At 38.2% G+C, this 26,442-nt stretch overlaps 1 protein-coding gene across 1 annotated transcript in view; it reads left to right on the top strand.

Moving 5' to 3' along the window:
• The window catches only part of ARHGAP12 (Rho GTPase activating protein 12), a 74,830-nt gene that overhangs the window by 39,958 nt on the left and 8,430 nt on the right, over positions 1-26,442 (top strand). Inside the window, exons 4-10 of the mRNA XM_050890790.1 lie at positions 5,298-5,423; positions 10,201-10,275; positions 13,082-13,143; positions 14,785-14,866; positions 22,556-22,657; positions 23,011-23,109; positions 25,696-25,804. Of these exons, the coding sequence (XP_050746747.1) occupies positions 5,298-5,423; positions 10,201-10,275; positions 13,082-13,143; positions 14,785-14,866; positions 22,556-22,657; positions 23,011-23,109; positions 25,696-25,804 (655 nt within the window). The remainder of the gene's footprint in view (positions 1-5,297; positions 5,424-10,200; positions 10,276-13,081; positions 13,144-14,784; positions 14,867-22,555; positions 22,658-23,010; positions 23,110-25,695; positions 25,805-26,442) is intronic.

The following is a 26,442-nucleotide window of genomic DNA, read 5'->3' as shown; positions in this document are numbered from 1 at the left end:
TACTATAAGCCTCTGGAGTGAACTCATAGTTTTGATGTTAATATTTACAGACTGTGATATTGCAATTCCACTTTCTCTTCTCGGGAGTTCCTGCAGCATTAGCTCTGCTTGCTCTGTCCACAGAGGAAGTGCTAGGTAGAGGAGCTTCATTTTTGGCAGTCTTAATAGACCAACAGTCTAATTCACTCTCTGTGCACTGTCAATGTCGAGTATGAGCTCAGAGGCCTCAATTCTGATACTCAGGTGAATGATTTTCCTGCTGGAGACCTGAATGCTGTCAAACAGAGCATGCTATCTGAAAAATTACAATAAAACACGATGCAGGTAATATCAGGAAGACATCATACAATCAAATGGTGAAAGAAAATAAAGATGAGAACATGTAAATAGGGCCTGTTTGTCTTATGGTAGATTTGTCTTGTTCTGAGCTGTGCTACTTGATTGGAGGTAACATACCGTGTGTATTGGCATTCATATCTACTGTAAGTCAATGCACTAAACCGTATCATTAGCAATAGTGAATCATCTTCACATTCTTTTCATAAAATTTGGGATTACTTGGTGAAAGTTGAGACAGTGTTCAGCTGATGTGAGGATCTGGATGGTTTTTAAGGACAAAAGTGCAAGTGATATGAGAAACCTGAGATAAGTATGAGAAGGGAGTCAGATTCCCCCCCCCCCTTCTCTTTAATGTGTATATTTGTACTCAAGAGGCCTGGTCTAGTCTTCCTCATTTGTCCTGGTGTTGGTGATTCCCACCTGCATCCCCTCATCCCAAATAAGATGAGAGGGCGGGGGAGGTGCCCCTAGCTTTTGCTTGGGCAAGCAGCAGGACCTGTGGCAATCAGTGCTGACTTGGAGCTCTTCTTCAAAGATCAGCAGTCTTCGTGATCCAGAGGTTTAGAAGGTGAAGCAATGGACGTCCAAGGCAGCAAAGTGAACAAAGTGGGTTATCCAGAGGCGTCTTTCAGTCACTTGCACATTTGAGATAGAGCTGCTTGTCCCAGTGGTCTCCTCATTCTGCATAGGTTCTGTTCCGTCAATGCGGCTGATGCCTCCAACTGCAGCCACCTAGACATCCTAAGGCAGAGAATGAGGAATCTTCTTTCCCTAGAGAAAGACAGAGAATGAAGTCCTTAAAAAAGACAAAAATTTTTCTTTTTTTATTTATGTAGGTTTAAGAAAAATGTGGTACTGATTTAGTTGATAAGAAAAGCAAAAGCTGTAACATAGGTGTTATGTCTATCGCAGCACCAAAAAAGTTTATTCAAAGCCAATGACAGTAGTAGCACTAACAGATCGTTTTGTTCTGAGGCAACATTTAAAATTAAAAAAAAAATAAAAATCTTTGATTTCAGATGGTCTGTTGGGACAACTGCAAATGATATGGTAGAGTATATAAGGTGCTAAAGGGTACTAGGATATCAGAATATTTTTAAATGCTGCTGTTTTGATCTCTGATTGCAAGAAGGTAAAATGCTTAACTTTGGGTCTTTACTAACTTCCGCTGTCTGTTGCTTCCCACTCTCTTCTCCCTTCACCCAGCCAGTTCCTTTCATCTGGCTGAGGATGTTGTTAACGCAAACCAAGAAGAATCTTTTTTCTCTTTCTTAAAGCTGACAGATCTGTGTCATCTCCATAAGAATGGGGACGACTGCTACAAATAACTCAGAGGTGTTACATTTATTTCAGTCACAATTAGACTAGGACAGAGCCTTGAGCCATGCCACCTATCAGGTTAAAATTAAATATAAATCACTCGGCCAGTTGATAGGGTTAGAAAATTTTATACCGAGGTGAAGAAAGCTTTTAAGTAGCTGTTGAAGGCATTGAACAAAAACAGCAATGAAAATAACCCTGTGTGACCTAAATTTACACCACTGGTGTCCTTACCCTGCGCCAAGAGCTGTTATAACAAGAAGTCTGTGTTACTTGGTGCATGCAGTCAAGAGTATGAACAACTTGCTCATGTCCTCCCTTCCTGGTAGGAGACGCTCCCAATGAAATGGGGAACAAACTGAGGTGATGTGCCGGAGGGGTTAATGTAATGGGACAAATTTGAGTTTGTAGAGTATTTTCAAGGAGCAGTGGTGTGTATATTTGGAGTTCTGTGCTACATTCTCAAAAGCTTTAGAATTAAGAAAATAACATTGCACCCTAAGAAGGTGCTATTAAGGCACATAGTGTAGCAGAGATTGTCCTACCAGGCAATGTGTAGTCTTGAATGGGTCAGTTTTATTGCAACGTGCAGCCCTTGTCTGATCTCTGTCTTCAGGATTACACCAGGGCTTAGGCATAGAAAGCCTGCTTAGAGTTATGTAAAAATAAGATTTTGCGTGAGGGAAGGAGAGCCCAACCTAGTTGATTATCATTGCTGATAAACAATGGGAAATACCATTGTAAATGCCTGTAGGAGAGGCAACAGCTCTGCAGGTAGGAGTGCTATAGAGTGTCAATAAGTGAATCTGACCTGAAACTGTTCTACAAGGCTTTTTGAATTAAGATTGGGTGGGGGCAGACCAAAGGGTGGTGGGGGTGGTGTCATCTGACCTGGCTAGGCTGCTAGCTCTGGCTGCTTCTCTCTAGCCAGTGGACTCTAACTGATCTAGAGGATGGCTAGTTTAGCTGGATAACGCAGAGTCTGAAACAGTATCTGTATCTCACTGTGATTCTCTTTGGAGATCACAGATCAATCTATTTTAAAAGTGGAGGCTTGTCTTGAGTCCAGAAATACATAAGCTTTTTCTCCTCCCGTCTCCCCCCCCCCGCCCCGTAGTGTGTTCTGCTGTTTGTAATGAATAAAACAAACAAAAAAAACCCATAAATGCCTGAGCGAAAAATGTTTACTTGATGCCTCTATTGTGAGAGAATGGGGCAAAAATGTCACATGTTCCCTTTAAAGACTTGACAGTTTACTAACACTGTTTGTATTGCCAATGCAAATTATTTAAGCTGCTAAGATGCATATAGCTCAGCATTCCTGAGTTGTTAGCAGTGCTTTGTTAATGAGCTCCATATACTGTTGCTTTGCTTTCTTGTTAAATATGTTTGTAAAACTAGGATTTAATATTACTTCACAGGTCCTTTCTCCTTCAAGACGGGGTTGTCTGTTAGATAAGTTAACTCCTGATGGCTTGTGATGGTATCAAAGGCGTCTTTTAAATAGAGATCACCTGTAATTAGGCTTGTGCCTATATCCTAACTCTTAACATAGACTTAAATTCAAGATAAATTACTTTAAGTCTTTGTTTAAACTTAAATTCCTCGAGTTACTCAAATGGAAAGTGCATGGAGAATTTCCATAAATAATATTCACCAGCGTCACTGGAGTGTAAATCTGTTTCTGAAATAACAGTTCTGTTTTATAGCAAGATGTATGTTTGAATTGCCCACTTAAACACGTTAGAACTGCTGCAAGGAACGCTGTTTGTGGCAACCTTCTGCGATTTAGACATAATTTCGCTGAAAATTGTTTAGATTTTAGTTGAATATGGGCGGGCAATTTCGCTGCATATTGCTTAGCTTGCTGCCACAGTTTGAGTTGTACAAGCCATCTGCAGAGTGGGTATTTCCATAACAAGAAGGTAAGCTAGTATTAGATTCCTTGCAGCATGAATGATGGTTCAGCTTTTGATTTAACAAGAGGACAAACAGAGTTGCTTAAACCTCACCATTGTAAGGAAGCAGTTGTCATGCGAGTGTAAATGTGCTGAACCCAATACAAAGTCAGTGCAATCTTGGAAGTGAATTTCTGCAGTGACAACCAATACATTTCTGTCTGTATATGAACTACCAGATTTTATTGTCAGTACTGCAAGATCCATTCACCTGGGAGTATTTTACTACTTTTGTGCATATTGAAATAATTTAATGAAACACTAAAGTTATTTACCTTTTAAGCATCTATTGACTTATTGGAGCATTAACTCTGTTCATAGTAAAATACAAAGCTAACACAAGCATAGTGTCTGCCATGGCAGTAGTAATGCTGGTTCTTTATTTGGGCAATAAATGTAAGTGCGTTACACAATTTAGCCTAAATTTAGCATTTATGTTATTTAGGTTAAACCTTGCCGTGCTTCGTTGGTATGTGTAGGTATAGATTATTCTGTCTTTGAAGACCTGAGGCTCCGAGCTTACAGTAGGAATCAGTAGCAAAACTGTAGAATTCAGTGTGCTTGCAAAGATTATTGCTTTAGCCTTTTTAAATCAAAAGGGCACTTGACTTTTCCTTTGTTACTTCTTACCCAGTGGATTCTAGTCCTTTACATGACTCTGCAAATGCTGCCTTATGTTTCTTTCTGTGTGCAGATTTTAGTCTTCTGATGCTGAATAGAAAGAATGAGATTTTTAATGACTTAAAAAACCCCATATATTGATGTTGTCTTTTCTTGTTTGTATTTTCAGTATTAAACTTTGTTTGAAATATTTTTGTAATTCTTTATAATGCTGCCTCAGTGTTGGTGGTGATGATTTAAAATGGCAATGCTACTAATGATAAATATGCTGCAATGCTGAGATCTAATTAAATGCTGAGTCTTTCTCATGACCTTCACATTTTCTCAGCCTGTACATCTTTGGATGCTCTTGAGTTACTAGAAAACCTAGGTTGTGAGAAATCCATTCTTTCCTTGGCTATTACAGCTTTGCTGAGTCTTAAAATTATTTCCTGCTAAGTATTTATTTTCTGTGCATTCAATATATATATTTCTGTGAATTCTGTACATTCCACAGCAGCAAATCCTTTTGTAAGTAATTTGATGTGATTATTCTGAAAAAGCAAGTCCTCACCCTCATGTCTCCTCTCCTAGGCATCCCAAACCTTTGGGTCAAAGAGAATCATACCCAGGCAATCGTAACTCTCAATCTAAATACGTTGCTGCAGGATAATAGGGTTTTCCTTTTCTTACACAAGAGCTGGACAGATGGTATAGTACTGTCAGTGCAATGTGAAGAGTGAATATTTAAATCTTTTATTTATTCTAATTCCTTGGTGGTTCTCAATATGCTGGTTGGTTGCCAAACCAGCAGTAAGGTGTTGCACAAGAAATCAAACATCTGTCTGCCAATGGAGAGTATTATCCCAACAGGCCAGTCTTCGTTACTGCCTCGGAGAGGACTACAGCAGAAATGACAGTTCTGAAGACTAAATGCAAAATAAAACCAAGGCTATTTTCACACCCTTAGGTGACATCAGGAATCTGAAAGTTTGGACTGTTAAGGTGTATGAGTGGTATGTCCCAATCTTGTTTGCATGAATTAGATTCTACTTATAGTTTGATTTTTCTCTTCTTTAGTATAATGCCTCACCACAGCAGCAGAGAGATATAATAAAGAGTAGGAGTCTGGACAGGAGGCTACAAGAACCAATAGTTTTAACAAAATGGAGACACAGCACAATTGTGTTGGACACCAACGATAAGGTAGGAGCAAGTTAAACAGCATGCTGGAATACCAACTGTTTCTGATGTGTGAAGTATTTAATCTAACAGAAATGAGTATGCATGAATTTCTGAAATCTCATTTTTCTTATATTCTGTTGTATCATTGTCTATAACATGCAGCGAAACCAAGGGCTGTTTGATAACTTTACTACTGTTACTCTGTGAGTAGTAGCTCTTTTCTTGTTATCCTTGAAGTATTTTAACTAGTGTTAGTTCAGGGTTTGGCATGTACAGCCATTTTACTTCTAATTGGGAATCTCCCAATTCAGTTTAGGCTATGGAGTGTAATTAGGGTTTGAATTCAGGAATTATGGACATGGGTGAGGTTCTCATGTTAGGTATAGTGATATTTCACACCTGAATGTTTCAATTGTAGGAAACACCAAGTAGGAACATACTTGAAAGATTGCAGATGAATAATTTAAATGGTCATAGAATTGAGATAAAAGTTGTATTGCTGTATTGGGTTTGCGTGGCAAGGTTTTGGTAGCAGGGGGGCTACAGGGGTGGCTTCTGTGAGAAGCTGCTAGAAGCTTCCCCTATGTCCGACAAAGTTAATGCCAGCGGGTTCCAGGACGGACCCGCCGCTGGCCAAGGCCGAGCCCATCAGCAACAGTGGTAGCGCCTCTGGGATAACATATTTAAGAAAGGGAAAAGAAGTTACAGGGGAGTTGCAGTTGCAGCCAGAGAGAGCGGAGTGAGAATATGTGAGAGAAACAACTCTGCAGACACCAAGGTCAGTGAAGAAGGAGGGGGAGGAGGTGCTCCAGGCGCCAGAGCAGAGATTCCCCTGCAGCCGGTGGTGAAGACCATGGTGAGGCAGGCTGTCCACCTGCAGCCCATGGAGGTCCACGGTGGAGCAGCTATCCACCTGCAGCCCGTGGAGGACCCCATGCTGGAGCAGGTGGATGCCCGAAGGACGCTGTGACCCCGTGGGAAGCCCACACTGGAGCAGGCTCCTGGCAGGACCTGTGGACCCATGGTCCCGTGGAGAGAGGAGCCCATGCTGAAGCAGGTTTGCTGGCAGGACTTGTGACCCCACGGGGGACCCACGCTGGAGCAGTCTGTTCCTGAAGGACTGCACCCCGTGGATGGGACCTATGCTGGAGCAGTTTGTGAAGAACTGTAGCCCATGGGAAGGACTCACGTTGGAGAAGTTCGTGAAGGACTGTCTCCTGTGGGAGGGACCCCATGATGGAGCAGGGGAGGAGTGTGAGGAGTCCTCCCCCTGGGAGGAAGGAGCGGCAGAAACAATGTGTGATGAACTGACCCAAACCCCCATTCCCCATCCCCCTGTGCTGCTCGGGGAGGGGAGGAGGTAGAGAAAACCAGGAGTAAAGTTAAGCCTGGGAAGAAGGGAGGGGTGCGGGGAAGGTGCTTTTAAGATTTGGTTTTATTTCTCATTATCCTGCTCCGTTTTTGACTAGTAATAAATTAAACTAATTTTTCCCCAAGTTGAGTCTGGTTTGCCTGTGACGGTAATTGCTGAGTGATCTCCCTGTCCTTATCTTGACCCAGGAGCCTTTTGTTTTATTTTCTCTCCCCTGTCCAGCTGAGGAGGGGAATGATAGAGCAGCTTTGGTGGGCACCTGGCATCCAGCCAGGGTCAACCCACTACAGTTGCTAAAGTAAAAACTGTGCCTTAAAGATGTAAATAGTAGTATTATATAGTGGATTTATTCCTTTAACGACTGTTCCATTTATCTCCACTGTAGTATCTCAAGGAAAGAGGAAAAGCTGTGCGTGGTTACAGCAGGGTTGTAATATTGTTATTGAAGGACAGAGGACAGTACTGCAAGTGCTGAAATGCTTGGCTTTGATCCTGTCCAGAGCTGAGCTGGGTGTTTAGTCTGAAAAGAGCTGTGGGTCAGTAACAACAAAAGCTGTTTTCTGCCCGTTCTTAGGGCATGTTCTTGATAGTCAGTTTTGAACTTTACAGTAACAGATGCTGTTTAGGCCAACAAGGAGACAGAGCCTCTCCCTTGCTCTCCCTCTGCCTGTCTCTCTCTGGTTTCATTTTTGTCCCAGACGTTTCTGCTTGTGCTGGGACATTCTGCCCATGGGTGAGGAAAGTCGATGTGAGCTGAGTGGGGAGGAACTGACATGGGTGTTTTAGGGTGGTGACTTGCTGGTTTCTGTAACTTCACAGCAGTCCATCCAAAGATTCATGGAAACTGAAATACTTTGTAATGCTGAAATCTTAGCACAGACTACTCAGAATGAGATACCAGGAAATGGCATTGTAAGCTCCCTTTTTCTAAAGATAAAGGAGAAAAATGAAATGAATGTAGATTTGGGAGTATGGAGAAAAGCCTGTAAGTGGGCCTGTGTAATCGTAGATGTCAAAGACAAACTTAAATGGACAAAACACAGTAGCTGTAATGAGAATGGATCTGCTGCCCAGAATGTTACTGGCTCGACCTGTTGTTTCTGGTGCGTTTCAATGGCTTTCCTTGTTGAAATGGAGTATAGGAGAGTGGGTTGTCATGAGCTGACTTAGTTCCTCAGAATAGGATTTATTGGATTTGATCTTAAGCTTTTGAGCTGTCAGTTTAGAATATATCATATGTGGTGCTGAGGAGGCAGTGGGCCATGCTTGGCTGGAGACTTTGTACCTATATGCATTAGTTTAGCTCGAGCAATTCTGAGGTCCCTCTACTGTTCCTTTCCCTTCCCTACTCCTCCTTACGCTTCCTTCTGTACTGAGTGTGTTGTGGCATTGCATGGGAGACAGCCTAGACGGAGTCCTGATAAATCAAAGCTGAGTGGACACTTCTAGCCTCACGTGCAGTTTACACTTCACAGGTATGAAGAATTCTGTTGGAGATAGCTTAAAAGTTTTGCCCTCGCTTTTAAAGGAAGACTTACCTTTTTATTTTTTGGCATAAGACTTACTTCTGTTTTGGAATGACCTTTATGTAGTGCTGCACCGAATGAAGAAGCTCTTGTAAAACGTTGCATAAGTAGAGCTGTTTACTTGTCTTCAAGACCCAATGTTCAAATACTAAGACCTTAAACTTAGTGAAGCAAACATGAAAGTGTACAAATGTCTAGTGTAATAACCAAAAGAAACTGTATATATGAGCCATATTTGTAAAGTCTAAGTCAGTAGCTTAAAATTCCTTCAACAGCTTCAAAACATGCAGGCAGCATGCATTTGTTAATGGTAAGGAGACTATATAGTTCATATAAAGCACAATGTTAATGCTTTGAGAAAATTAAAAATGTGTAGTGGAGCAATAAACTAATGTTGAAAGACAAAATTTGTTTAGTGCATTGATGCATCTGTTTTATTACCACTGGCAGGCACACTGTTATATATTCTGCTTTAAATTAGTATGTGGAAAGGGAGTAGTTCATGACCACAAATACTGGATTTCTTGTTCCAGAGTTGCTTAGTGTATGAAAGCTATCTCAAATTCAGAATAAAATAGAAAGAACAACAACTGGTATTTGTCTGGATAGGCACATCAACCCCAAGTTCGCTTTTTAGCTGACTCCTAGGGAAGCTATTTTCTCTTTATTTTCCTTATTTGTTTTTCCTGGAAAAACAACACAATTCTATGAAAATAGGCCAGTCAAAAGAGTGCTTGAAATGTGTCAGACTGAAAGTATGGGTTGCCATGGCTGACAAGAATTTGATGATATCAAATGTACTTGTTAACTGTTTATTGGCTGTGGCACATATCTGTATAGCCATCAGCTAAAAGATTTGGTAAGCAGAGGAAAAAATACCTTCCTGGGAGAGATAACATTGATTTCCTTAATTTGGACATTTTTTTTTCCCCTACAGACATCTGAAAATATGGAACACTTAGGCTGTTCTTAGGGTTGCTAATATTCTCTGTTGTTATGCTACTCAAAGAACTAGAGGACCACTTCTGTAGGTGGATTTACAAGTGAATTTTAAAGCACGGGTGTGCAGAGTGTTATGTAATGCTGGAAAAGCAAACTGAATTTGGGAGAGCTATCAAGGGAATTAAAAAAAAGGGGGGGAGAAATGTGTTAATAGTAACAGAGAACAAGTGACGTTTTTCTTCTGTTTGAAATTCTTTACCAGATTTTCAAGTGGTGTATTTGTGCAAAGCAATCATGACTTCAGAGGAAACGCATATGCCTTTTTTTGTTCTGGATGGGCAATTTTTCTAGTTTTCAGAGATTTAGTACTTTCTTTTGGTCTGTATTTAATGTCTAGTTTAAAACAAAAACCTGAATCTCTAGAGATTTTCAGTGCCTGATTATAAGGAAATTAATGATCATGACTCACAAAAATCAATAGAGGTGGTATGTGCTTTTCTACATGTATAACAATTTATTGTACTAATCTTATATTTACTAACCACACAGCGACATAATCTGTTCTTTAAAATCTTGGTATTTATTATATGGTGCCCTGTAATAAGTAGTCTTATAAATGTGCTTCATAATTTGATAGCAATGTCATAAAAAAATTTGCCCCTTAATAAGGATGAAAGCTTTGCATTAAGCTGATACAGTATGTATTAACATTTTTTTCAAATGGATATGTGCTAATTAACCCAGTTTGAGTGTTGTCTGTAAATCTTGTAACACCACTGTTTAGTAAGCAGGTTTATAATATAACTATCTGAGAATGTAATGAATGCTTTTAAAAAAGTACTTTTTTTTTTTTTTTTGTAATGTGTGAGTGTATATAAAGAGAGAAAGTATCTTTAGGGTTAAAAAAAATTAATTATAAGAAAGATAATAACTTATGTTGCCTATTTGAATTTTATAGGAATCATCAACTGCTTCTAAGGCCAGTTTTCCTGAAAATGAGTCCTCTCCTTCTTCACCAAAGCATCAAGCCACGGTCAGTATGCAAAGTATTTAAATAGATAAGTAGATGTTGTAGAAACTAGGCTATTCATGATTAGAGAATTGAGGGTGAGCCTGCTTGTTATTGAGAAAAATAATGGGATAAAACTATTTGAAGGCTTTACATTTTTAAAGGAATGCATTGCATCCAACTGTGCTTTCAGAAAAAACGTAAATGTCTTTAGTTTAAATACAGCTTGGTGATAGTGAATTTTTAACTTAATCTCCTGTGGAATAAAGTTATGTCAAATTATGTAGAACTTGGTTTACTTCCTCCAACAGTCATGTCTTCTCACTTAGCAACTTGGAAGGTAAAAGCAGAAACAAACTCCCCCTCTCCACAGAATCTCTCACTGTCAGTAGTCAGTAATAATTTGTAGTATTTGATATCTTTATTTTTTACTTGTGTTTCTCTCCTTGAAAAGACATAGAGGACCTGGCATAAATAAACTATGTCTTTTTGATGTAGTAGAATAACTACTAGGAGGAAAACTTAAGCCTGTTAAACTCGTTATGAATGTTCAACAGATTTTTTGCTTCAGTTTATATTTTAAATGCGACCATTGCTTTTTAAACAGTGGGAAATAATTAAAAAAATGAAGTTTTTAACTTTTTAAATTTTGGAACTGTACTACAGTAGGATTGAAATATGTGCCTTGATCAATTTTAGAGCCCTTTAATAGGTGGCTCTGGGCATTAAAGACACAACTTCTCCTGTTTCATTCTTACTCTGCATGCAAAGGAATGGTTCTCTGGCTTATTCATGCTAATCCATTCTTACAACTCTTCAAACAGTTTTCCACAATAAAATAAACATTGATTATTAAGCAAGCATAGCTGATAGCCTTACATACAAACAATTATTGCTGCATGTATTCTAATTTCTTTAAATATGGCTCAGACCTTGAATTATTAAAATTGTATTTTGTAGAAGAACTCACTGCTGCTTTAGATAATAGAAAAAAATAATCTGTATTTTCTTTAGCTGTCGCTGGGATTTAAATATTACAAAGAAGCTGGTGAATTTTTGTGTATTTTGATCCTTAATTTGCTTTCCACTTCCTTTTCCCTGATTACATTAATTTTTCCATTAGTACCCCCTAGTGTTGCTGCTAAGTAGGGCCTTATGATACTTTTTCTGAATAATTCTTCTTTGGAGCATTCCCACCGGTTCCACCATGAGTAGTTTATTAAAACTATAATTTATTTGAGGAAGTGGGCATAGGTTGCTCAGTCTCTGTGAAAGATGGCGACAGGCTGTTCCACTTACTAAAGCCAAAGGTTTGTTCGAAGGCTGCAACACATAGGACTGTTAGTGGTGGTCTGCATGGATCACAAACAGTCATCTAAAGAATGGGCTAATTTTTGGGGGGGGGGGGGGGCAGGAGGGAGGGGGAGAGAAGCGACTTATTTCTTCTATTAAAAGTATCAGTTTTGGAAAATGTATACATCACTGGCTTGGGAAAGCATTCCGGCCCAATGGAGATACTAGATTGAGTAAGAGTAGCAGTTATCATTGGGACTGAAATAACATCTGAACCACCAGCTAAACACTATTATCCTCAAAAACATGTCTTTTTTGTATTTTATATGCTGTGCTTGAAACACGTAGCTAAAATTTTTAAGGTTCATGAAAAACAGATCTATGTCTTTGGTAAGAGTGTTGTCACAGTATTCCAGCAAAAAATTTCTCTTCAATATGGTATTCTGCAGTTACGGTCCACTTAAATTTGAGATTTAGAGGAGAATGCTGAAGAGAATGTATCTTCTATTTTCATTGGATCTAGAATTGAGGACATTTTTGTTATGATAAAACTAATTTGGATCCTTTCCCTAGTTGATTGTTTCAACTAATAGCTTAGTTCTTAAATTGAGAACTGTTACAAGCTGTTACTGAAAAGGAATTGATTAAAAAAATAGTTTAACATTCCTTTAGCACCATTCACTGGTAGGACAAGGCTGGGGTGACAGGAGAAAATGATAGAATTTGTTACCTCATCTTGAGAGTCACAAATGGTATAAATTGATGGTTTTCCTTTTTATCCTAGAATATTTTTTCAAACATTCCTTTATATTTTATTATTTTTGCATAGAAACTAGAAATATTCACTCCAAATATTTGAAAATTACAAATACCCTTCTTGTTCAGGGGTGTTCTTTTTCCACTGTTCAGTGACTGATCTCCAAATTTGTACACAGGCATACTAATATAAATGATTTTCATCAACAAGACATAACTCAGTAGTTTAAAATTCTAGTATTTTGCTTGGGGATAGGAAAAAATAGGACATCAAAGAAATGTTTCACTCATCTATTTTTGAAATGAATATGTTAATATTTTTATGCATTTCAACCGTGTTTTATTTAAAATATGCAATTATGTTAAAATAAATCAGAAGAATTTTGTCAGAGAATTTAGGCTGTTTGTTTGGCAGCCACCTCCTTTTTTAGTAAAGGACACAATCACAAATATGCTATTACACAAGTCATTATAAATTTACATTTAAAATTTCCACTGTCTAGTACCACGAAGGATTTAGTTTGGCTTGTCCAAAGAACCTAGGCCTTGAAGAAGGAAAGCTTTTCACCCTCTGAATGGTAATGAGTACTTTCCCAGAGGAATTTTGATTTTGCTGATCTCTGCATATTTAAATATACTTAAGACAGTTTCTTGAAGTTGTAACATGGGCAAAGAAGGCTCATTGCCAGAAATTGATTATTTGGGGGGTTGAATTCAGTGCTGTGATGGCAATAGAGTAAGACATAACAAATACAAAAGAAAATCTGCTTCTATCTTACAGGGTCAAGAGAAGTATGGGTTATTGAATGTGACAAAAATTACAGAAAATGGGAAGAAAGTTCGGTAAGTCTTGGACTTCTAGAAGTACATGTGCATAAGGGTTTGTGTAAGGTGTCTGACTTTTATATTAGGACGGCATACCGGGTTTTGCAATATCTTACTTTTTGTCTGAATTTGCCTTAGAGGTTTTCTTGTAGGACACAGCATTTTCTTTTCCCAAAGTATGTGTTTCTCCCAGTGAGCTAAAGATAATGGACTTCAGAGAGCCAGAGGCTCATGTATGCCAGGGCTCCACACAGGGCGGTGATTTCATGAAGGTGTACTGATGAGAGACTGCTTTTTAAAATGGAATTGATTTATTTATTTAAGAGAAAATCTGTGTAGGTTATGGCCTGCCTTGTTCCTTGGATAGAATTGGTGTAAGAAGGGCTTTCAGACTTTTACTTCATCTCCTTTAATTTCCAAGGAGTGTACATGTCACGTGCTCTCTAATTCTTCCTTCACCCTGCTTGTGAAGGGTTTGAAGCAGAATGTGTCACCCAACGTTGGTCGCCCCGTAGGTGATGAATGACCTCATTTCTAACTTCCTTTCTCTGCCTCACAGGCAGGCATTTACATTATAAATCATAATGTCTAATCAAGTAATGCTGTCTAACTTAGTTTCTGGTGTTTTGCTAAGAGTCAGTGTTAAATACTGCATAAATGTGGCACATCCTCAGATTTAATTTAGGTTTACTTTTAACTTTTTTTTACTTTTAATTTTTTTAATTTAATCTTTTAGGTCTAATACTAGGTGTTATATCTAGTTCAGTGTTTCCCAGACTTTTGATACATGAAGCATGCTTTTCCTGAGGATTAAATAGTCAGCACCCAGCTGATATTCCAGAGCCACTCTGACCTAGTCCAGTGCTGCTGGGCAGCACGTCTGACCCCCAATTTGGTTCCTCAGAGCTGCTCCTAAGAGCTTGGTAGGAAAGGGTGGACAGTGGCTCATGTAAGTTGCTACTGGTACAGTATACTCTCACTAGTTATGTTGCATCTGTTGGAATCATTGATCTGGATTACTGCGCGGCTGTGCAGAAAGATGCAACATGGCCATCCTGTCGCTTTGAGAGCTGTTGAATAATAATTCATGTTTGGGCAATGGGAATAGATTTGTCAGGGCTTGTCAAGACTTTTATTTTTTTGACCTCAGGAGGACAGGTACTCAGGCATAAAAGCAAATAGTCAGACAGCTGGAACAACTCTGATGTTCTTTTTCTGCATTTTTTAGATGTGTAGCAAATATTTTATTGCCAATGTAAATGAGCTTATTACGTAAACGTGGGACACTTCCATCCCAGTTAGACGTGATCAATCAGTTTCAGAATTATGCAGTACTTTGGCGTAATCTACTAAGTACACAGTAGGCTGAGCGTTCCGGATTAGCCCCTTTGAAATTATAATTGTATGGTGTTTCTCCTGGTGAACTGCTTCCCCTACTAATTAGCTTTGTTTGATTTAGACTTTGATGGTCAGGCCGGGACTGTTAACATATGTTCCCTTCTACAAATATGATAGCAATTAAGACTTACTGATGGCACTAATGACCGTATATATGGTTAAGTATGTTAACATACAGGTCAGCTGGGCAACAATGATCGACAGCTTAAATATCTACTTTCAAAGTCAATTTATCTTATGTTTGTTTACATATATTTACAGAAAGAATTGGATGTCATCATGGGCAGTGTTACAAGGTTCATCATTGCTGTTCACTAAAACCCAAGGAAGTGGAACTGGCTGGGTAAGCTCAGGAACAACCCCACCCTCATTTAAGTGTTAATCACATAAAGCACAATAAATTAAAGCCCTCTTATTTGTAGGGCTTAAATACCGATATGCATGCATAATTTAGAAAAAATAAGTCTATGTAAGTTAGCAGGAAAATAGTTTAATGTAACAATTGTGATGTAGAATGAGAAGAAAATGAGTTGTACTTTCTTATATTTCAGAAACATTTTTATATTTGATAAGAAACTGATAAAGAGGTATTCAGGTGCCCTGTAAGCTTGAAGTTTTTGCTCCAGGCCAAATATTTTTGTGTTCCTTACTAATGTGTTTGTCTAAACAGTTTGTTTGTTTTACCATTCTTGGATATTTTTTCATAAACTCTAGGTAATTTTGAATGTGATACATGTAATAAAGAAAATAGTCTGACACTTGGCTTGTTGCTTTGGACTATTTGAATAACGTAGTATTGTTGTCTTACCATTTAGTCTTTGCCTTTCGTGGATTCCGTGTTTTGTTTTATATCTGCATAGTGCATGACAAGTATTTCTATCTTTTTTGATGTCTGAAGACCTAAAGAGAAACGTCAAACTGAAGATGATGATTACTCAATTTTTATATCACCTCTAGTTTAATAACACTATAATTAAATTGGCTATATTTATCCAGCTGCATTCTTATATTAATAGGTATAGAAATGGTTCTTTATCTACGGCTTACCTACTTTTGGAGGTCTGACATTAAACTGTGTGGATCTCCTATAATAACTAAAGAGAGGTCAGATTCAGTATTCGTTATTTCAGTGTATTATCATGCAAATTCCAGCAAAATTGCATCTGACAGATATATACTATCTTGCTGTGCTTTGTTGATCTTTCTACTTGGCTCACTTTCTCTGGCTGCGCTTTTTTTTGGGTAGTGAATTGGTATTCACAATTCTTTTCTAAAGCATTGAGTTCATTTCAGAGCTGTAAACATCATTTTTTTGCCCTTCTGTTGCTGTAGAAGGGGTGGTTGGAAAAAAATGGGTGAGGATGGATAAGTAACAACATTTGGGGTAGAAGAGAATGGAAAGAGTGAAGTTGGGCAAGATGGTCAAGCAGAAGGAAAGAAGGGAAGGAAAAAGAATAAAGATTAAAGGCATGAGATAAGGTAAATTACGCTGTCTGGTAGGAAGTGGACTTGGTGACTTCTGCAATTTACTTTTATAGCTAAGGATCCAAAAAGTCCTTTAGTTTTATAGGTATAAATATGCATGTTTGGAAAGTAAAACTTTTTGCCTGAGTAACTAAACAGGTTTCGAAAACTGGATTACAGCTACTAATACTCTTAATCCAAATGTAGCTGTAGATCAAAAAACCATTATTTTAACTGTATGTTGATATCATTAAAACACACAGTGCTAAACTAAGATACTGTTTATGAATGTGTGATACTGTTATGAATGGATGTGTGCCCAAATGAATTATCCATAAAAGATAATCATGCAACTCTGCTTATTGCTTAGGGATACTAGTGTAAGTTGTTACACCTTCCAAATAGAGTCATTGGGGGGGCGGGGGGGAAGACATAAATGCTTTTGATAGTTTAAGTGGAGCAAAAGTATCATAGTCACAGTACTTCTGTGCGACACTGTCAGGTATGTGTACTGTCAAGTATTCGAGTAGGGTCAGCAAAATAAATATCAACAGTATGAACAGAATAAAGTGAAGCTGGAAATATTAAGGGAGAATCTCTTTCAAGGACTCGGTGTTGTATACCTGCATACTCGCAGTTGGCTTTGTAAATATGTAGTTAAATATTCAGCACACACACCTTTTCTCTCTGTGTAGGAAATTTTTTTGGGGGGTGTTAAAAATTCCACCTCACCTGTCAAACTTTAATCTGTGTCAGTATTTTAATAAGGTGAAGTCAAGTCTAACAGTTTGACGTACGATAAGAATTACATTTCTTCCTCATCTTATGAGAAGAATATTTGTTTAGCATTTGTCTAGTGATTGATGTAACCATCTTTTTTTTGTGCATTGTTTTGTGACTTCATCACTTTTCTTCCTTTTTCTCATCAAGTCATTTTGCCAAGGGGGCTCAATTCCTGAGCTCTTGCTCTCGCTGCTTTCTTCTTGGAAAAATGCTCTCAGTCGTCGACCTGCTGTCACCTATGTAAACTCTGACCAAGTTTCAGCTATCACTGTATGTGTTCTTGTTGCATGCCTCTTGTCACTGTAAGGCTATTTGCCACTAATCTTGCGAGTAAATTTGAATTTTTCCAAGGTTTAAGTTTTGTCACTTCATATGACACCTTGTGTATCCTATTTGCTGTTTTCTGAAAGTCATCCAAGGTGCAAATTAACACAAGTATATTGTAATAATCCTGTAATTGTTCTAATGGAACAAAGTAGAAAGAGTATCTGGTTCATCAGTGCCAGAATTATTATCCCAAATTTGCCTACTGTTTGAACCACTAGTGTCTTGACTAATAAACAGCATGATATGGTCAGTTTTTTAACAGATATTTTATGTCTAATTCTTTCTAACACAACTAATTTAGGATGTTTGTAAGGTGCCTATGATGCCTTTGATACAATGAAGTACATGTTGTTGGTTAATTCTAGCTATAATCAGAATACCCAAAAATGTAAATGTTATGCATAAAAAGCTGAAAGGAAAAGAGCCTAAGGATGTTTTGGCTATATGCTACATACAGAAAGCTGGTGTAAATTTGTAGGACTCTAAATTTGTAGGACTCATATATATATATATATATAATTTAAGCATCTGTAGTTAGTCATGTTTTGGAGTGTAGATGCCAAGCATAGAAGTGCTGCTTATCAGAAACTGATAAAATGTTGGTAGCTAATATGGTAGCTTGTTGCTCAGGGTGGATGAGGAGGAATTTAGATAATGATACTAGTCTTAGAAGAAACAAACAGGCTTGACTGGTTGTATAATTGGTTTTTAATATCGCTTTCTCAGCACTCTTATCAGAATCAAACTAAAGCTTTCATGGAAAAAAAATCATACGCTGAAGACATTAAAAGCAATCTTTCAATAATTTGACTTCTTGAGGATTTTAAAGTGTTGGTAATGTTTAAAACTATTTTGGTATCTTGGCTTGTATTTGCTGAAGAGTGGAGAGTGAGCTATATGTTTTGAGTTTAGTTAAGATTCCTGAGACTTCTAGAATGACTGTTTTGATCACCAGTACCTTAATTTTATTTTTTTTTTTTTTTCCCCTGTAGGGGGGAGTAACTGTAGGCTTATTCAATTAACCTTGTGCTAAAAATGATGCAACTGCCTTTTATTTGTCTGTCAAATTCATTGCTATGTATGTGGAAGCTTGGAACAGATAATTTGTACACAGTTTGGTATCCTTTAAAAGGCTACTTTCTATAAGGAAATCTGGATTTTTTTTTTTTTAATACGTCTTTTCACAGAAATTTAAATTTTCAACCGTTGAAAGAAGATGTATCTCAACTTTTAGTGTGAATGAGTTGTAATAGCTATTGCCAAATTTTAGTGATGGGGCTTCATAAAAAACGGCAAATGGTAACTGCTTAGAAGGATTCTTCTGTCAGCTTTCTGTAATAGGCGCATGTCCTTAGTGTCAAGTACAGTGGTGGTAAACCGAAAGTGGGTAGACTTCTCAAACATCAAGGAAATAAATGCTCTTCAAGGTTCATCTGGACAAACTCTTGTTTACTTGTTAACACCACTGTGTTTATAGCCAAGGATGTTACATGTATATTACTACAGTTCATCAGTATTGCACAGCTGATTATACAGGAGCTCAGATGATTATCATGAAAGCTATTTGGAATGCAAATACTCCTATCAGAGTCTGGTTTCAAAAAACTTCCATCATTTTGTTACGACAATAAAGAATATCTTTATATTTTTCTTTTTTTTGTTAAAGCTGTAAGTTCTGAAGCTCCCCTCCCAGCCGCAGAGGAGCATCTGTCTCCTCAGCTCTATTTCTGCAGTCCATTCACGGGTGAGGAGGATTTGGAATTAAAACGTTTGACCCAACTCCAATTAGAAACAGAATTATGAGAATGGCAGGTTTCATTTGTACATCCAAAGTCTTCCCATAAATAACATCCAGTTCTGTTTCCAAAGAATGCTGGAATATATCACAATACAGACTGCGTGGCTTGTGCTCTGGAGGCTTCCAGGACTTGGAGAAAACTCGTGAAAAGATTGAAAAGGCCTTCTATTTATTGATGTCACCATACATCTTCAAGGCAGTCCTTACGCTACACAGCATCTACTGTGTCTAAAGCACCACCCCCCACTCCCCCCCCCCCCCCCTTCTTTCCAAAAGTAGAAACTATCTCTACCATGTAACTAGCATAAGCACATCCCATGACTACGCTTTTTTCCTAGAAAAAGTTGTCAGAAGTGACTCTAGGACAGCTTCGTATCTAGGACAGCTGGCAGCACCATGTATAGAGCTCTCCCTCTCTCTGTCTCACACTGTTGCCCTTTCCAAACTTCCCAGACAGCTCAAAAGAGAGATCCAGTAAGAATAAGGTGTCTGCTCAGTAAGAGCTGAATTTATCCCCACTAGTGCTGACTTGGTAGCGCACTCTGTTGTGAGAAAGCAGACTTTATGTCTAGGTGGCTGTCAAGGTTTAACCCCAGCCGGCAACTAAGCAGCATGCAGCTGCTCGCTCACTCCCCCCACCCAATGGAATGGGGGAGAGAATAGAAAAAAAGTAAAACTCGTGGGTTTGATATAAAGGCAGTTTAATAGGACAGAAAGGAAAATAATAATAATAATAATAATAAAAATAAAATGACAATGATAATAGAATGAAAATATACAAAACAAGTGATGCACAATGCAATTGCTCACCACTCGCTGACCGATGCCCAGTTAGTTCCTGAGCAGCGATCTGCCCCTCCCGGCTAGCTCCCCCCAGTTTATATACTGGGCGTGATGTCATATGGTATGGAATAGCTCTTTGGCCAGTTTGGGTCAGCTGTCCTGGCGGTGTCCCCTCCCAGCTTCTTGTGCCCCTCCAGCCTTCTTGCTGGCTGAGCATGAGAAGCTGAAAAATCCTTGATTTTGTATAAACACTACTTAGCAACAACTAAAACCATCAGTGTGTTATCAACATTATTTTCCTACTAAATCCAAAACACAGCACTGTACCAGCTACTAGGAAGAAAATTAACTCTATCTCAGCTGAAACCAGGACAGTGGCAGCAGATGCTGAAGGGAAAGGTTTTCTTTTTACTGCTCTCAACAGAACCTGCTTGCTTCAGGGGTATTTGATTGCCTTTCGCTAATCTTTGTATGCAGAGCATCTGAGCAGCCCTGTGCAGCACTTGCTCCTGGAAGCTTTCAAGGAGGGAAATGGCTGCTGGCATCTCTTTTTCATACACCCAGGAGCAGAAAAGAACCTTGTCAGGAAAGCTTATAGGAGAGCCTGCATGCTAAACTTAAAATTTCCTTGAATAAAGGAATTAAGTTTGTGATGAGTATATAATATATTGGTATATCAGAGGAGCTTTACAGAGAGGCTGGATTATTTGCATGGGTTTCCCCATCCTTGGATCTCACACAGCAGTTTGGGCACTGCTTGTGTGAAGGAGCAGGGGAAGACTTCTTTTTTTCCCCTCTGAGAAATTTAGCTTCTAGTTTTTGGTTTGTTCTGTGCTGCTCTGAAATGCTGAAGGGAGTCAGGCCAAAAAGATGGGTAGAGTGCAAAGGTGTTTGAGGTAGTACTGCGATCTGTCAGGCCACGAGTTCAGCAAGCTAACGTGTTGGAGGGCTTTCCTTTTGGTCAAAACAGCAGTGACTGTTAAATTTTTTGTTGTTATTTGTTGATTTCACCTGTAGCAGGTCATCTCCTGTGCCTCTCAACCTCATCTGGGCGGTGTTTTTAATGAATCCCCCTCACCCCGATCCTGCAGAGGACTTTGGCACTAGTCTCCTGCTCTCCCCAGTGCCAAACTCTATAAATTGATTCCCCCCCCCAACATGCAGCAAGATTGATCTAGGCTGTCAGGGAGTGTGTGGCTGGGGCACTTTGGTTGTATGTGAAGCAGTTATGTGAATCTATCTTAAATAGGCAGCCGCTGCATAGCCGCTCACAACTGCAAGAGCCATAGTGGCCCAGAGATTGTTCCTGTGGACTCCACTGCTGAGCTGGGCCTCTCTCAAAAGCTCTACTGTAATTAATAAGAAATGTTCTTGGATGAGGTATCTGAGAATTAAGATAGAAAGCGGAAGTTGGTTGGTTTTTTTTCTCAAGTGCTAGTTGGCCTTGGGTAAATTAGAAATATTCCCCTATTCTGATATTTCACGGGTAAAATAAAGAAGTTCAGTGTTGAATGGAAAGTAGCATCTTAATTGCCCTTAGGACTCAAGGCGGGGAGATTTTCCAGTGGTAAACAGCCTTTCTAAAACACAATTAGCATTAATTAACATCCATGCTGGGAATTTAATCAGAAGCAGCAGATTAATTCTGTTTTCTGAACTGTTTTTTCTCCCCTTGGATGTGGCTGTTCTTGTACAGGCTGGAAACTTGTGTTCGCAGCAAGGAGCTTGTCCTGGGGCTTACGTCCCCCAGAGCTGTCACGCAAACAGCATTCGCACATCAAAGACTTTTTAAAGAAATAGAAAAGAACCTTTCTGATGGATCAGATGCTACAAGCTTCCCCTAGAACTACAGCATTAAATTTCTGTGCTACAAGCAAGTGACTTACAGCTTTCCCTGTTCTGTGTTTTACTTATTTTACTCACAATTAGAGCTTTTTGTTTGCATGGGTCACTGAATTGGTTTCCTTGAGGAATGATATTTCAAAACTGTACGGTGTAGGTTGAAACCCTAGTAAAAGTAGGGTTTTTATTTTACATTTATTTTAAATTTAAATTTATTTTTAAAAATTGTGATACCTAGTATAAACGTAAAAGTAGTAGGTAAAAATAGCTCCCTGATGTTTTCCTCCAAATTGTTTGAAGGGTTACTTGTGGGTTAAATGCTTTTTTTATCACTTCAGTTATTTGCTGTTTGTTTAGTAGCTAGACGGTGAAATTGAGTTCTGTTTACTTGCTAGGACATGCTCCAGTATTACAATAGAAAGCACTACAAAAAACACCAAAATAACGTGAAAAGCATTGTTGGAAAAATATATATACACACACACGAAATATATATATATATATATAAAAATGAAAATGTAAAAACTGAAAGTGCTCTTTCAGTGCAGGAGGGATGTGATTCCTATCTAGCAAAGCTACTATTTCTGGTTTGACTTTTGGTTTTATATACAACCGTCGAATAACTGACAGAATGTTGGGGTGTTTTTGTTCAGTTACTTATTAGCCAGTTAAAGCTTGGGACTATCTTGACTAAAATCAAGCTACAATCAAATGCTGTGTGGACTCTACCATTTGTGATAGGAAAAAAGCTCTGCTGAAATCTGGTTGTCATTTAAAGTTATGGAATTTTAAGGGCTTTAAGCTGAGCAGCTTTTAATAGGCATGCTTAAAGGGTGTTTTGTGTGTGGTTTTTGTTTGGTTTTTGTTTTCCTGGTATCATGCCTGTTGATTTGTGGCAAAGTACTGTATTTGGGTTAAGTTGTATGGACTGTAAATAATGTATGTTACACTTGGAGGATTGCAGGACTGTGTACCTGTTAGGAGTTTCTTTGTTTGTTTTTAAGTTTGTCATCATTGTTCCTTTTTTTCCAGAAGTTTGGTGTCAATCAGTCTAAGCCAGAATTTACAGTGGATCTCAAAGGGGCATTAATTGACTGGGCCTCAAAGGACAAATCCAGCAAAAAGAATGTTATTGAGGTGAATTATTTTATTTAAATGCAGAATTATATGTACTTTAATTAATGACTTAAGAAATTTTCTCTAAACCTAAAATCAAAAACTTTAATTGAGTTTTCTACATTTCTTTCTGCTCAAATGTAGACGTATCTTAGTACCTGCAGAAATGTCCATTTTTAATATGTCTGTATGCGATACGCTTTTAAATTTTGAGCAGACTGTTATTTACTGTTTCAACTGGTAAGTGTTCTTGAGTGGCTATATATTATCTAAAAGCTATGCCAGGGAGAAGTTTAATTTGATTTAGGTAGTTTCACTTTTGAATTCTAGTGTGTTTATCAATTGTGATGATATCTGTTTTTATTTCTTTAAAGCTAAAAACCCGCCAAGGAACTGAGCTCTTAATTCAATCTGATAATGACAGCTTTATTAATGAATGGTATAAAGTTCTTAACTATACCATCAACAATCAGGTACGTGTTTGAATCGTGAAGGCTCTATTTTCAAGGTAATGTTATTTAGTAAAATAATTGATGTAACAACTCCTAATGCTTCACGTACATCTTCATTTCCTGATTTTCTTGAGTGTGGGCAGGAGGTTAAGGATATGGCAGTTCCTAGCGGTGACAAGTGAAATATAATTAATACTGGCAAAGGAAGAAGGATGGTCCACTGGATTAAGAACCAGGAGATGTGGGCTGACCTCCAGCTCAGAAATGAGCTTCCTTCTGTGGCCGAATACTTGTTCTGTCTCAGTGACCTGAAAGGTTCTGATAGAGAGGGAGTAAAGCGGGGAGGATGGCCAAGGGAGTGCTTCATGACATACATTAATCAGCATTTGATACTGCTGTTCACTTAATAAGGGTGCTTTAAAGTGCAAATTAAAAGCCCTGGCAAAATACTGTATTCTCTCTTCTTATCAGACAGCATAATGCCAACTATTTAATCAACAGAAAAGTGATCAAGCATTTGCTCTTGATACCACCAAACAAGATCTACCATCTTTGAATTCAGAAGAAGCTGGAGGAGATCTTGGAGAAAATATTCCTTTCATATCAAGTTGACTTCATATGTATTCTTAGTTTTTATAGTTACAGGCCTGGCTGCTGCCCATAAGCTGCATTTATGTTGCTTTCGATGTCAGCCAGTGGCCTTCATTTCTCTTAGTTCTGATAGTGTTTTCCACATATGGGTGTTTTCCACCCAAACACAGCAGGCTAATATGAATGGTTTTGTTTCTTTCTGAGTACTCATGGTTTAGGCTCCTAATCTTCTGCTCTCTCCTGGTATGAAAGTGTCGTGATCCTTAATAACCAGGCAAGGCAGTCACTCAGCGATACTCTTCTCCTGTCTGCCCTGTGTAACGCAACTGAGGCCCCTTCTTCTCTGCTTAAATATAAATGAAGATGGAAAGGCTGAGAGATGCTCAGATGAGAATGAGGTATTACTTATTAGGTTGAGGAAGCGAATGGTGGAATAGGGAGAGTTTATCAGCGCTCTGGAGGAAATGGTGATGTATTACTGCTTGGAGCTGGTAGCCAAGAGACCTAAGATTACAAGGGAAAAGTTCAAAAAGTACATTATTAGACTACATGATAATTTGGAGCACTGAACCTTTGGGTACAAAAATCCATCAGATCTGAAGCAAACTTTTAATTTGGGGAACTTTATGGTACTAGTAGCTGTGAATCTCTTTCCCAGGACAGAGGCACTAGTTGTAGTGTGACGAGATCTTCCTCAAAAGAAGGTACAGATTAGATCCTGGTCTCTTTGCTGCTTCAGGCAGCTGTTGTGGCAATATGCTGTACAAGAGGAATAGCTGTCTGCGAAGGATGTGGCTGCTCTTTTTTACACACAGAAATTTCCAAGTTATTAGATTAGACTCGTTCCATAATACAGAATAGATTCCAAAGCAGTTAGTCATTTTAAAACTTATCAATCCTAAAAAGCTTTGAGGCCTCTTGAAGAGAGCACTGTCTAAATGGGCTCAGTGGCAGAGGGATCCTTAGCAGGGACATTAATTGGGCAGTTGAATATATTGGTCTTTGATGTGTAAAAAGGCTATCCAAAGCTTTTGAAAAGCAACAAGGAATGAGGGTGTTTAAAGCTAACATCTACCCTTTAAGTTAAAATGCAACTTAGTTGATGAAGTCATGCTTCTGCTCATTCAGTGCTCTGGCGTATACAACCTTGCCTTATTTTTAAAATGTCCTTCCTTGTAACAAAAGACACTGTACAGTCAGATTTTTGTAACTGTGTAGAAGCCAAGTTCACTTTAGTAGAAGTGAAGTAAGAAATAGGCGGTTTTGGAAGGGAGTATGTTGCACTGAGACCAGAGGAAGTTTCTTTTCCTATTTTCTGATATGTCTGCAGTCATGCTTGTAGCATAGATATGAGGCTGCAGGTGAGCAGTTTAACAGACTCTGGTATCTGCCTCCGCACTACAACATGGTCTACATTTTGACTTCACTGTGTTTAATGAGAATATGCTGAGAGAGCAATAACACAGGGCAAGAATTTCAGGTGCTGGTATATTTACTTTTTCAGAGTGAATTCAGTGTATGTTTTGACGGTGAAATTTTCCAACTGGTAGTTCTATTTTCTATTTAGAAAATTTTTATTACAGAGATCAGAAATAGGGTAAATGCTCTAGAAATGTTTTTTAAACTCTACAGTTAAGTGTTTCTGTAGCAGACCATGAAATAGCTGATGTTTGTCTACTGGATTTGAAAAAACCAAACAAAACATTTCTATTGTTTATTGGTTGATGTAATGAAGTGTTATCATGAAAGGCTGCTTGTACTTTGTTCAGTGTCCAGCAAAACTTTCTTTATTGGGTCTTCCAATCAAATAGTGTTTCTCAAAGTTATTCACTCTGCCAGTGAGAATGGTACCATCTCTGAAGATATTTTTAGCATCTGGAGTTCAGGAAAGAACCAACTGAATATCGTTATAGAGAAAAAATGTATATTGTAGAACTGTCTATAGGAAATGTGTTTGTAATGCTATATTCTCTGAATTGTCGAACTGATCACTGTATATCTTCTTAAATCTAATAGGTAGTAGAGTCTGATGAAGCATTAGAAGATGATGTACCAGATTCCCCTGGGGTGGAAAAACAAGACAAAGAAAAAGAGAAAGAGAATAAAGACTCTAAGAAACTTCGTTGTGAGTTGAAAATTTTCCACTAATTGATTTTAGCAATTTTTATTTTTTGCGGCTTCAGTATTACGTGTAAATAGAGAAGAATTCAAAAGGATAGCTAGAAATGAAACTACTCAAGTTTGGAAACAGGCTTTTGTATAGTTCATTCTACATTTTCATGCCAGTTAGTAGATTTTCTTCCATGTCTTATTAATCATACTTTAAAAAAAAAAAAGTAAAAAAAAAAAGTACCAAATGTCTTTAGCTCCTGCTGTATGATATGTGAAAAATAGGAGAAAGTAAGCAGTGGTGAAATGGATTATTTTCAAGGTGTCGTCAAATGCATAGAAGTAATTAAACATTTGTTTTCTCTGACTTTTATAAATGGTTTTGAATAAGAATTCTTTTGTCAAAAGAATGTTTTACATGTTCAAAACTGATTAGAATTGTTTTACTTCGTTTTTGTTTGTGGTACAGCATCTGTAAATATTTGCACTATTAACTTAAACTGCAATTTTGCTAAGTTGCTAATGATGTTATATTGGCTCATTTAGAGAAACTAAACATTTTTAATTACACCTTCAGAATTTTAGAGCTAAATTTCTTTTAGCCACAGCAATTTCTTCCTATGCACAGAAATATACTAATCAGGCAGACTATTC

The sequence above is a fragment of the Gymnogyps californianus genome, chromosome 2 (genome assembly GCF_018139145.2).
Source record: "Gymnogyps californianus isolate 813 chromosome 2, ASM1813914v2, whole genome shotgun sequence".
In the NCBI taxonomy this organism is placed as follows: Eukaryota; Metazoa; Chordata; class Aves; order Accipitriformes; family Cathartidae; genus Gymnogyps; species Gymnogyps californianus.
Note: the sequence above shows the minus strand (reverse complement) of the source record. Positions and strands in the feature narration are given on the sequence as shown.